The 14,096-nt window shown below is 36.7% G+C and overlaps 1 protein-coding gene across 1 annotated transcript in view; it reads left to right on the top strand.

Moving 5' to 3' along the window:
* phf21b (PHD finger protein 21B) overlaps window positions 1-14,096 on the top strand; it is a 59,673-nt gene that overhangs the window by 29,037 nt on the left and 16,540 nt on the right. The window contains exon 2 of the mRNA XM_088002956.1: window positions 687-731. Coding sequence (XP_087859082.1) covers window positions 687-731 — 45 coding nt within the window. The remainder of the gene's footprint in view (window positions 1-686; window positions 732-14,096) is intronic.

The raw sequence follows: 14,096 nt of genomic DNA, 5'->3' as shown, positions 1-14,096 counted from the left end.
CATTGGTAGGGATGTATGATTTTAACACATCAGACAAATATAAACAACCTATGTTTACTTCCATCTTGTTGCCATTTGTTTCTAGAGGATTGTAGGAAGTTTTTCGCTGCTTTCACAGCAGCCATGTTAAGTCTGCTTTAATCCAGTCCGTTTGGGCAGAAAGTCTGGTTTGTTTGGGGAGGTGCGATCGCGTAATCGAACTCTGGTCCGCCTCCAAACCTCGATTTCAGTTTGATTGAAGTGAACTCAGCAAACCACAACTCCCTGCTGCTTCCAGATTTCCCCCGTGTGAAAAGCAATGCATACAGAACGAATTTATCAGCCTGACTGTCATATCAGGAAAAAAATAAATAAAAAGGTAAAGTCTGGACCAAGTTTTTATTTTGCGATCAGACGTTCAGAGCTCACAGGGTGAGGAAGAGGAAGAGGAGGAGGAGTTCATCAGGAGGAAGGAGAAAATAAATCATTTTATTTCCTGATTGCTCCAAATTTCTGCTCCGTCTCCCGTTTTCCTGAGATTCAGGAATGATTTATGGGAACATTTTGCTCCTCTGTCCTTAGTTGACTTGTGTAGATTAATTCCAGTCATTTGCAACTGCAACAGCCAATGAAATCAGGTTTTATGGAGTAAATATTAATCTCTTAAAGTAATTCTGTTCCTGAAGGTGTTCCTCTTTCTTTTACAGAACCAGACGTTGTGCAAAGGCCTCAATGAGCTTCAGAACGGCCAGGTAGGCGACGTCTGCTCTCTTCCTCTGATCAGCGGTGGTGTGCTTAAAGGAGACGTGTTACGTAAAATTCACATTTTGCATGTTTATGTACTTCCATTTGGGTTTTAACTGCTTCTAAAAACAGTCAAAATGTTTTTAAAAAAAAAAACACAAAAAAAACAAAAAACCACCAAGCTGTTTTTGGCAATAAGTCTATTATTATTATTATTATTTTTTTTTTTGGTGTCTGGAAAGTGAGCCGTTTCAAAAACCTCCAGAATGTAACTTCACCAATCAGCATCCACTGCCCGTTACCTAGCAACCAAAGCGGAACTCCAGCACACTTATTCATCTGGTTTTACTGCTATACAATGGCTGCTGGAGAAAACAAGTTTTTTTCAAAGATGTGCTGTTGTAGAATTGTGCATCTATTTTCGCTTGTGAGTGTAAACGTTGAGTTTGAGGGCGTGGCCAGCAGCAGCTTATTTCGATTTAAAGTGACAAGAAGCCAAAATAGGCTAACAGCTCATTTTCTAAGAATGATTATGTGCAAAAAATATAATGAACATGTTTAGAATAGGCCATGACATGTCATAACCTGTTCCACGTTGCATAAATAGGTCACCTTTTAAGTAAAGTTCAAATGAACAGAGAAAAGTAGGAGAAAATGTCTTCTGCCACACCTCCTTTTTTCCAAAAATAGTAAAGAATTATTGTCTTAAAACAAGTTTTTATAAGTTGCTGAAAAGTTACTTGCAAGTTGGTTTTACTGAGATATTTACACTGGAGACTAGACCAAAAGTACGTGGTAAGAGTTTGTGTTTTTGCGGTAAACTGGATAAAAGACAGCTAATTGTGAGCTTGTAGAGCGCTGTACTTTCAGCGAGCGGCTCTTTAACGGTCTGCAGCGACTCTCTCCTTAGGCTGCAGACCAGAGGAAGAGAGAAGTGAAAGGATTCATTATCCGTCAGTTTAATTTCAGCGCTGCGATTCATTACGGAGTGGAAGTCGATTCTGGCCTGGCGTTGCGGCTGCACAGCGTTCTGCAGAAGAGACGAAACCTAATTAAAAGTCTGTGATGGGTGGATAATTGTTGCAGCGCAGCAGCGTGTGTAATTAAGGCTGGATCGCTTTTACAGGTTTATGTTGTAAATATGCATTTTATCTCCTCAGCTGCTTAACGCAGAGTTATATAGTTTCTGCTCACAACCATCAAGTTGTAGGAGCTGTTTATATCATTACTGCTGCTGTTAGCTTAAGGAGGTGACTAAAGCGCTCCTTTAGTCTGACAGGAAACAGGAAGCAGAACATCTCTGATGAAAGCAGCAGACTTTTCAACAATTCGCCCAGGTTTGGGTTTCTCTGAGCCAAGATCCTTCAGAAAGCCGAAAGGAGGGAAGAGCACCTTCTTCTGTTTCCTCCTTGAGGTGTAATTAGAGCCAATCAGGAAGATCAATTCCAGCATCATAATACAGCAGAGAGGAGCTGCGAAATGAGCCAGCCGGTTTCTCGGCATTTAAAGAGGCAGTACCATCTAAAGTCAGCTTATTGGAGCTTTAATTATGTTATAATGTTATTCCCCATCAAAAACAGACCTGGAATGTTGCTTTGATTATTTCATGCATGTTTGGGAAAATGCCTGGTAGGACCTAGCCCCGCCTTCAAGGATGAAGCTCCTCCCCCACTCACCTCCTGCAGACTAGCCAGCAACAATTAGCAAACACCTAGTTTAACTGCACCTCTGCTGAGCTCATTATATCTGCTACTTCTCAGAGCAACTCTGGTTAAAAAAAACATTGTTAAAGGGTTAATAAAGGAGCCATGTTGGGATGACATACTGGAGGCGGAGTTACAGAAAGAGGAGGAGTTTTTAAAGAGACAGAGGCCCAATTTTACAACGTTAAAATACAAAGTCCATTTTGTTTGCCTTGTATACATTCAGCATTTTTTTTAACTGAAGTTAACATAGTTAGTGAAATCTTGGCATGAAGTTTATAAAATCTGTAAATGTCTTCAAATATCAAACCATTTGAATTTAGTTTTGTTATATTTCACATTCAAGTTGAGGCATTTTCGAGTACGATGAACTTTTTTTTAAAGTCCCAACACCAAAAATACAGCAGTTTTCAAAACTAGCCTAGAAAATAAAATAAAATAAAAAAAATAAATTTCCCAAAATACAGGAAATTTTTTTTTTTTTTTGTATGAGAACTAGTCTGCTATTATCAACAGATCACTTTTGTTTATTAATTTACTCAGATGTAATTGTAATGATCTGATCTTAAAGTCGAGCTGTGAGCGCTGCAGGTTTTGTCACTTTGTCAGCCTGAAGTGTAAACAGTTTGACAGAAAGCAGAAGTAAAAGATGCAGTGCAGGAAAAGCGGGCTCAGATCCAGCTGAGATGATGGCCGCCGCCATCAGAGGGTCGAATGGAGAGAAATAAATGTAAGAAAATAACCAGGAGACCCAAAATAATCTTTCTCCTCCTCCTCTAAGCTCCTGTTTTTTCCTTGGAGCACAGAGTGAGAGAAGCTAATCTAAGGTGCCCCGCTGCAGACGTGGAAAGTGTTCACTTCACATCCACTCGGCCAATATTTACCTGCTGGCTCAAACCAAACGGCTGATCCTGGAAGCTGTCGCGTTCAGCGAGGCGAGAAGAAGATAAAGAGAGACTGGCTGCAGAGAAACAGAGCTTCAAACCTGCTAAACAAACACAGATTCGCTTTCAGACGGATTCAAAAGGACCAAAACAGAATCTGAGGACAAAACTCAACCTTCAGATGTTCCTCTGTTCTTCCTTTAGGCTTCCTGAAGGTTTTTCTTGCTTAAGCAAAAACACTTTTGCCTGAATAATGGTTGGATAATCACAAACTTTATTTTCCTGGTGCTAGATTTAAAAATTTTCTCAAAAGTGTAGCGTGTATTTTTCATACTCGACCCCTTTTATTTTGATACCATAAAATAAAATCCAGTAAAATAGTCTTTTAATCAATGAATATTTGAAAATGTAACCGTATAACTCCAGATGTCCTCTGAAGGCTTCATGGGTTTGTTATTCCTAGATTACACTGCAAGATTTCCTCATCTTACAATATTAAAGACACCTCAATTATCGGGATTAAGACTCACATGATTTATCGGTTATTTAAATAATTGTAAAATAATTTAGATTAGTTGCTAACTGGTGTTAATTAATCTATTAATTAATTGTCAACACAACAATCATTTTTAATCTGAATAATCCATATAACAATTGATTATTAAATTAGTTGACAGTTGTTTCAATCGATTAATCGTGAATAATCATTTCAGATGGATAGAAACAGTCCGCAAATTGATCAGTAGAAGAAGCCTAATCATCCTTTTCTGATTTAAATTGATAACATTTTATTTCACCGTTATGAACTGTTTTCATAAAGAGGTAAACGTGAGCAGAAACGCTGCGGATGCATCAGGAACACCATCTGTTGGGTTATTTTGGGAAAATCGTATCATCTGTCATTCGATGCGTTTGTGTTAACGGATCCTTCTGAGTGATTCAGACTAAAGAAATCATCACCTCACCCTCCCCTCATGAAGACCACCCACCCCAGTGCATGTTGGGATGTTTCCTCTTCGCCCCAGGCTGAAGGAGGGGGGGTTGTTGTCGGGCGGAGAGCGTCCCTTTGTCCGCCTCTCATCCCTCTGGACGCCTGCAGGAAGTTCTCAGATGTCTGCAGAGACGCAGACGGACCTGCCTGCAGATGTTCACGTTTCTTCAACACAAACTGCGTTTTAAACGATTTTTTTTTACCTCTGATTTAGTGCAAAGGTTTTCCTCCAGATAAATGCTGTAAGCATCTGGTTCTGGGATCTTCTGAGAGCTAAACGTCTCTCTGACTCCAGATGTTTCTGCTGGTGAATCCAGATTCAGTCTGAACACATCCAGGATCCAGATTAGGATGTTAGTCTGAGTGTTTTTGTGTTTCTGCTTTGTCTGCCTCCATTGTCTGCAGGAGTCCATCTGCTGGCCTCCTCTTCTTCCCCCTCCTCTTGCTCACTCCTCCTGGCCCCTCAGTCTGCCTCCCCGTCCTCCCTCCTCTCTCTGAGTTCAGGAACATCATCAGAAAACTTTATAAATCTAAAATATTTCTTTATTTTGACTAACAAAAATATAGCAGATAGCAACAATTAGGAAAGTGGTGGAAAATTTGAACTATTGACAGACCACATAATTCATAATATAAAATTTATTTTTTCCCCATTTTTTTTTAAATAAAATCTCTGTATCAACAAAGATCCAAAATATAAAAAAGGCTTGGGACTGTTGCCTTATTAAAAGAAAAACAGGAAATTTCCAAATTTTGGGGGCCGTCTGATGTTTTCTCTTTTGTTGACAAATGTTAACCATTCTTGACTTTTGGTCGGGCCACACTGTGAACACCCTAGAATTATGATTATTTTAAAGACAAACACAGACTGGGCTTATATTTTTATTAAAAAGAGCTTAAAATAAATAAAGTAATTGAATTTTAGCTCAACGTTTTGCATTTATTTTTAGTTTGTTTTGACAGTAAAATTAAAAGCTGCTTAGTACTTGACTTTGTGATCCATATGGCAATGAACAAATTTAGCTTAAGTTTTTTAAAGAACAAAAATGTTTTTATGTCCAATTTGTCTGTTTGCTGTTTTTTTTTCATCTTATTTTTTCTATATTTAGATTGTGTAAAGGGATTGAGAAAAAAAATCACAAAATCCTTAAAATATTTTAAAAGTAACACCACAAATGTGTGATTTTGACATTTTAGCTGTCAGAAGGAAAGATCTCCTGCAGCAGTCTGTATTGCAGCGGTTTTGAAGAAACCTCAGACTGAAAACACTGCTGCATTATTTATCATCTTGTTGAGCTGCAGTAATTAAATAATCTGTTGAATAATCCATGGATTAATCAATTTACTGGATACTATGTGTGAAATCCCAAGTTCTTTTAGGCCTCATCCAACATCATTTATTTAAATGAATGTAAAAATAAGAGTCAGGTTGTCGCAGCTTCGTCCTGATGAGATGTTTTAGCTTTTGTTTTTATATTCTTAACATTTCATCTGATTTAAATTTATTTTACACCACAGTAAGAACAGCTACATTTAAATTTTAATTATCTCTTTGAGACTTTAATCTAATTTTAGGAAAACTTTCAGTAATAGCTTAAATATTGACCTTTGGAGCTGTTATCCTGAATCCAGTTTTTACTTTCTCTTCCCTTCTGGCTCGTCTGTGTGGAAGATAAAACATTCAATCCATGGCGTTTGCTCAACAGATGTCCTTAATCCTGGCTAATCCCGGATGTTAAACGGTTGTTTTCTCTGTGGCAGAGCGTGGGGTTCCAAAGCTTCCCACTTGGACTCCCTCACATCCCCTCTGGTCCGTTCAGATTTCACATTTCCTAAAACAAAATAAACCCCAAATTATTTCCCGAGACAGACACTTAAATAAGTAACTCAAGAACTAAAATAAGTAGATTAAATTAAAATATGGGCTCTCACATCGAGCTACCCTGTGGATAGCCGATTACCTGTCAAACAGAACCCAGAGAGTTCAACTGGCTGGCTTCACTTCTTCTATTCGTACGATTTTAAATGGTGTCCCACAGGGCTCAGTTCTTGGACCACTTTTATTTTCTATTTATATAAATAACTTGTGTGAATATCTGTCAAATGCTTTTTATCATTTCTATGCAGATGATTTAGTGATTTACTGCTATTCTTCATCACTCGTACAGGCAATTCAGTATCTGCAGCTTGCTTTTAATGTAGTTCAAACCCGCTTACAAACTCTGAAATTAGTTCTAAATGTGGATAAGACGAAGGCAATGGCTTTTTCAAACTCTAGAAAACTACCAGACATCCCTCTACTGCTTACCACTGCTGTAGGGACACAAATTGAGTTTGTCAGTACTTATAAATATTTGGGCTTCATTTTAGATAAAGAACTTTCTTTTAAAAATCACATAGCAAATTTGCTACGAACACTGAAAATGAAGATTGGGTTTTATTACCGAAATGGTTCTTGTTTTTCGCTTAAAGCTAGAAGTAAATTGGTAGCTGCAACGTTCCTGCCACTCCTGGATTATGGTGATGTTTTATATATGAATGCTTTGACTAAATGCCTTCAGTCATTAAATACTGTTTATCATTGTGCTTTGAGGTTTGTAACTGGTAGCAGACGTTTCATACATCATTGTAAGCTGTATGCAGAAGCTGAATGGCCTCCTTTAAGAGTACGGAGAAACAATCACTTGATGATCCTGATCTATAAATCTCTACTCGGTTTGGCTCCAGCATATTTAAACTCTCTTTTACATAGATCTGTTAGTTCCCATTCTTTACGTTCCAACAACATTTTTCTTTTGCATGTTCCACACTGCCGAACTGAAAAAGGAAAGCAAGCTTCCATGTGATGGCTCCTTCAGCCTGGAATCAGCTTCAGTCTGAAATCAGGATGTCAGATTTGATTTCACTGGATTTATTTCGAGCGATTCTTAAAAACGGGCAACGAGAATCTTTTAAACAGTGTCACTGTTTTTAAATTGTTTTATTCTGTCTTATATTTGTGTATATGTAATAATTCAATTTTGTTTTGTAACCAGGTTGCTGTGTCCTGCAGACTTCTGCCCAGGTCCCCCTTGAAAATGAGATCTAGATCTCAATGGGGTTTACCTGGTTAAATAAAGGAATAAAAAAAAATGAAGTTAATTAAATATCCTATCATGCTTTTACAGTTTCAGTCAAAAACTTTTTATTTATTTGAAAGGTGAAATGAATAAAAATTTTGTTTGTATTAAACGTGAATGCTTAGAAAAACAAATTCTTTCATAAAACACATCATCCATCCAATCTAAATTCAGAAAGTAAAGATCTTAATGATGGAGGAAAGCGTTAAAACTGTTTGAGAGCAATAGCTTGGAGAACTAACAAACCGGCAACCTACGGAGGGTTTTAAAAGTTATCTATGGTGAACACAGGAGGCCTGTATCTACACACACTTCAGTCAAAACTGTAATCAAAAAAAAAAAAAAAAAATCTGGTAGCATTTAGACGGGTGTTTAAATTTCTGCTCCAGTTCTGATCTGTTGTACATAGAAATGTGTTCTGTGTCTCTTTTATAGGAATAGTTTACTCTATATTAGTGAACCATTCCGTTATTATGCTTGGAAAATCTCACGTTTCTCCACATAAATTAACTTTATGCTCACAAACGACATCTGAGGTCGCAAAAATTTGTTTTCTAACAGGAAAAAAGTCTCATCCTGATAATAATTCCTAACAGTTTTAAGAGATGTGTGGCTAAAAAAAACATTTTTTAGAAAAATACTGAAAAGGTTTCATGCTTTCAGTATGTATAAGATTTTTATTCTGACATATATTTAGTTTAAAATAGTTTCAAATATATCATATTCATTTAGAAAGAATTAAAACTATTTTTGTCCCATTTGTCAGTTAAAAAGGTGGAAAATGTTCAGTTTCTGATGTATTTTTACACTTTTATGTTTAACTTTAACCTATTTGAACTCTAATTGAGCCAATAATTCCTTGTAATACATGGATGAAGCTCCTGTTTTTTATTTTTCTTTAACGTCTGCGGTTAATAAAAGCAGATTCACCTCTGCTTAGCGCTTCATTTTAGATGTAGTTTGACCTTTCCTTCTCCTTGCGGTGGCTGCTGGTCGATATTCTGAGCTTTTGGCTCAAGGTTTGAACTGTTGGCTTCACAAATAAATGTTTTCATGACAGCGATGACCTCCAGCCACATCCTGCTGCTGCAGCAGGTTCTAATCGGGCTGTTTGGTTTCTGATCCACGCTGAGGAAACTCCAGACTAAAACAATGAGAAAATTATTATAAAATATGTTGTAAATAAATAATAAAAAAAAAACATTTAATAAAATACAAAACAATAAACTGAATATATAATAGTGTAATGTGCAATAGTTGTGGTAATGGTATTAATAGTTATATGAATAAATAATAAAAGAATGAAAAATAAATGCTAAAAACTGGCCAATTTAAACTACGTGTCACAAAATTCATTAAATGAAAAACTAAACATAAATTCGTAGTTTTACCTGCTCAGCAATATTAAAAAAATGTATTAAATCTTTAAAGAACCAAAACATAGAAAAACGCTTTAGATTGTTGCCATAGCAAAAGAAAAACAGACAATTTCTACATCAGTTTATTTCTGGGTTGTTGGACAAAGTTTTACCATTCTTGTAGTCAGGGGGCCGATCAAGATGACTTCAAGGGCCAAAAAATGGCCCAGGGGCCACACTTTGAACACCCCTGCTATAGATGATATATAAATATACATGGTGTGTAAACATTATTATTGATTTAAAACAGTAAATAGTTCAAAATAAAGTAGCAAAGTAATAACTGGGTGTGTTATGTAATTAGATTTTTAAACATGTTGGTCGAGATATTATATGAAATGTTTATAATTGATAAAACAAGATAAATTCACATTGCCAATAATAATAAAAGTAAAGTTACAAAATTAGACCATAAAAAGAAAGCAGAAATAATAAAATATTTCTCATGAGCAACGCGGCAGAATCCAAACCACTTCCTAACACTTCTATTGGACAGGAAATCAAAACGTCCCTTCAGTATAAAAGCCTCCTGCTGACAGAAGACCCCACTCTGAGCTTTTAATTTAGAAACGGGAGTCGGGTGAGATGCCTGAGTGAAATTGAGCTGCTGTTTGTCTTGCCTCAGTGCGGTTGTTGTGGTCAGGACCCCCGCCGCTCCCCTGATGTCTCCACAGTAAAATAAAATCCGAGTTCAGCCCGACTCAAGCGGAGCGGCCATGGTGTTTCACTCCCAATGAAACCTCGAGTACTGAGCGTGAGCTTCAATCATTTAGACTTTCATTGAGAAGAAAAGCAGACGGCGGCGACGCAGTTTCGATTAAATCCCCGCAGGTCAGCATGAAGCTAAAAACAACTCATAAGCTTTTCTGACAGCTTTGATTAAAAAGAAAATAGATTTTAGATTAAAAAAAAAAACAGAACATGAATGTAGCGGACAGAAAAGGAAAATCTGTTATTTTAAAAACAAATATAAACACAACCTGTTGATAAAATGAGACTAAATAAGTTCAGATTCGAGGTGAACAAAACAATAAATTGTGTCAACAATCTACTGAAACCAGAGACCAGGACTTAATTAAATAGCTTAAATAAATCTGTGGTTTTTCAAATAATCTCTTTTATTCCATGTATTCAACTCAGAATATATGTATTAGGTTAAATTGTTTTAATTTTAGAAGCGTTTAAAGTAAGTTTGACCTTCTGATCTTTGTAAACTGCCTTCATCATCATCACCACCATGATGGATAATATTTTGACTTTTTTTTTAAAAAAATTTTTAGAAAGATATATTATTCTGAAATTCAGAAAATATAAATAAACATTGAGAACCGGAAATTGGACTAAAATCGATAATATTCTGCTTTTCACTTTGAACATGAAAGTTAGTTGGCCCAAAGCATATGCGAGTCAGACGGCTGCTTAGGGCCTCCACACCACCAGGGGGCCCCCAAGAGCATGATTTGATTTGATTTTATAGTGATTGATCTAGACTCATCACAATAACAATTTTTTTGGATGAAAAATTGCATTAAACGATAATATTGGTTGAGACCATTTTAGTAATAATGCAAGAACACATTTTCAAAGCTCAATAAACTTTCAGTTTAACTTTAAGACATTTTAAAATATTTGTGAAAAAAAAAACAATACAATTAATTAACAAGTCTCTGTGAACAAAACTGTCCTTTTAAAAAAGGGACTAGTTGAGCCTGAAGACTTATCATCCAGTTTTTGGTAGAAAGAGAAAAATTATAAATAATTTGCTTGTTTCAATTTATTATGATTAATTGATTTATTTCTACAGGCCTATTCAAATTCAAAAATACTTTTTTGATCGCAAAGAAAATTTTAAATTTGTTGCAACTCGTTTGAGTATAGATGGGCCTGGATTAAAAATCTGCTCTGGGCCACAAAAAGGTTTGGGCCGGCCCTGACCTAATTGGAAAAAAAAGGAAGAAAAATTACATTTTTGCATTAACTTTGTTTCCTTTATTACATCTCTGTATTAAAAGCAGGATTTACCTAAATAATCTTAAAGACAAGTTAGATTTTTAAAAGATGATTGTTTGATGTAGTAATAATGTTTTATTGATCGGTTGATCGGGTTGTTGGCGTCCTGATATTTCCTTCCCTCGGTCACATTCCGATGAACTCTGAGTAAAAAAAGCCGCTGCAGGCGCGTTTGATTTGCATTTAAATGGATTTATTGTCGGGCGGAGACTGACCACATGATGTGGGAAATGAATGGAGCGCCGGCCGCCTCCTCGTGTTTGTCTCCCGGCCGCATAATGAACATTTTAATGTGATTGTTATCTGCCGGCGGGCTGGAGAACCGGAGCAGTTAGACTAACAATCAGAGCTGCTTATTATGGAGGCTGAAACGCCGAGGTATTGATTCAGTTCCTGAACAGAATCAAACGGAGGCGACAGTGAAAGGAGTTTTAATCGTCTCTGCAGGGAAGCTGCTGTGAAGGCTGTCAGATTACAGGAAGTTACTAACAAGAAACAGGAAGAGAGTGACGACGGACCGCAGGTTCATTGGTGTCTTATGTCCTTCCTTCAGTGTCCTTTCCACCCTTCATTCATTGCTAGTTTTTCTTTCCTTCCTTCCTTCTTATTGTTCATGTTGGCATCATTGAAGACACCTACAGGGAGTTGAATAAGCATTGATACCAGAGACTCCATGATGACCTTGTTGGTGACCTCTATAACTTGATATTATAGAACTGGAGAATCGTCTTTGAAGAAATTCTTTCAAATTATCAGAAGTCGAGTTTCCTTCATTTAAATCTCTGAAAACAGAAGAAGAGTGGACCAAAATGACTGCCAACGGAGGTGCTGATGGCTTCTGGGGAAAACTTCCTCTGTTCCACTTGAACTTGAAACATGTAAATCTTAAATTTAAACATAATGTGGAAGGAAAACCAATGAGAAACATAAACAAACATGAAATCAGCAGCTAACAGGTGATTCTGAACATGAGGCAGTTTCTCCTGCTGTCTCCATAAAATATTCACGAGTTCATCCTCGATCCGATCAGAGGAGCGTCGTTCTTCTGCCGCCTCTACATGAAGTCCCACAGCGAGCCGATCCTCTTCATCCCAATCCCATTCCAGCTTCCTGACGCCATTTGTTCTGTTCCTCCTTTAACAAAATTCTAATAACAAACCAAATATTTGAGTTTAATTTGGGCTGCAACTAGAGATGGGAATGTTTCTGTGTCCAGCAATTTGATTTAGACATGATTTTAGATTCAGAGCTCTGCAAAAACAAAATCTTACAAAGTATTTTTGGTCTAGTTTATAGTGCAAATATCTTAATACCCTTGAAATAAGACAAAACTAACTCAAAAGTAACTTCTCAGCAAGATATAGGAGCTTCTTTTATGTCAGTAATTCCTTAGTATTAATGAAAAAGTTCTTGTTCCATTGGAAAATTATTTCACTAAAACATGGGGAAAATATCTTGATATAAACAAAATAATCTGCCAGTGAAACTAGACCTTTTTCATCAATATTAAGGACTTATTGATTTAAAACAGGCTCCTATTTCTTGCTGAAAAGTTTGTAAGTTAATTTTGTCTTATTTCAGGAGTACTAAGGCAAAAACGTACAACTTCAGCACATTTTGATTTCAATTTTTTTAGTATTTTGAATTGATACAGAATTCCCACAACTAGAAATACGTAGTTCCTACAGCTCTGAACCGCCATCTTGGTAGGCATAGATGAACCACAGCTTCCAAACCAACAAAATGAAGGTAGAGAGCTCACAAACTGTAATCAAGTAATAGTTATAATTTACTTATATTGTTTATAAGTTGGATAGGAACAAGGCAAGAGCTAGTTCTAAGTATGTCTAGTTATGGCTTTTTTATTATTATTATAGCAACTGCTGTCATGGTTACGGATGCCTACCAAGATGGCCGTCAGCTACAAAGTTTCCAGAAGTGAGACGTTACATGAGAGCTTCGTATTGCGGTTTCCTGTAGAATCAATTTTTTCTGCACTTCTAGCTGCAACTAACAATTATTCTATCAATTATTTCGATGATTAATATAATATTGCCACATTCTGCTGCTGTTTCATTTGACCTCTTACACTTTTTATGCAATATTGAAAAATATGTTAAAAGAGCCAAATAAATAATTACATTCATTTTTTAAATAAGAAAATAAACATTTTATTTCCTAAAATGTGGCAATATGGCATTCCTTTAGTGAATTTGAACCAGGTGAAGTTAAAACTGACACTTGAAGAGATTTGGGTAAAACATATCGACGGATAAAGGTGAAAAAAAATATTTTTGTACAATTTTAGCTTAGTTACTGCTCTAAGCTGGTCATTTTTTCAGCAAATGGCCTTTTTTTGAGTCTGTACACTCCAATTAATTATTAATTGATTTATAAATTAGTTGAAGATTATTTCAATAATTGATTATTCACGATTAATCGTTTCAGCCCAAGACAAAAAGTGAATTTTTAAGATTGGAAACCTTCAAAACTTCGATACTGAAACACCAAACACCTGCAGCTCATGGCGGGAGTTTATCTGCTTTCACTTTCACGACTCTAAAACTAATTTCCAAACATTTCTGTGGTCCAGTCCTGTGGATTTGACGTTGTTTTGTCCCTCTGGGAATGTGAAAAGCAGCTGCCCGTTTCCTCAGCCCCTTCCAGGACTGAAGCAGCTCGCTGGTAAATGGAGTGTAAACAAAGAGAGCGTCTGGCAGCCGCGCTGATGGAAATCTGAACAGCTACTAATGCGTTTTCCAGCGGCCTCCTTATCTCAAAGGCCCCTATCAAAACAGCGAGCATAATGAGCGAGGATAATCCAGCTGGCTGGCCGTAAACAGCCCAGAATGACCTTAACTACGGACTCAGAGAGCCGAACACGTTCTCAATTAAATTTCTCCAGTCGAGAGGCTCAAAATGCTCAGTTTTCCTGCTGAATGAGCAACTTTACAGCAGAACGTCGCTAAAACCGGGAGAGGAAAAACTGCTGACTCATGATAACAGATCTATAGATTTTAGAAGTTTCTTCATTGTAACTCTGATTTTCTCTGATTAAATGTGTTAAATTAATGATTTTAAAGTGTAAAACGTGGAGCTCTGTGGGCGGTTCTGGTCTACAGGGTCCAGAACTTCACAAAATGGATCACAGCTAGAGTAGAGAACCATCAGCTGATCTGAGGTCACTTCCTGTTCAGGATGGAACTGTGTTTCCGTCCTCAACAGATTGCAGTCAGATGAATAACTTG

This window comes from Poecilia mexicana, unplaced genomic scaffold (assembly GCF_051168715.1).
Source record: "Poecilia mexicana isolate PSO_F unplaced genomic scaffold, ASM5116871v1 scaffold_23, whole genome shotgun sequence".
Taxonomy (NCBI): Eukaryota; Metazoa; Chordata; class Actinopteri; order Cyprinodontiformes; family Poeciliidae; genus Poecilia; species Poecilia mexicana.
The sequence above is the reverse complement of the archived record's forward strand: the minus strand, read 5'-3'. Positions and strand labels throughout refer to the sequence as shown.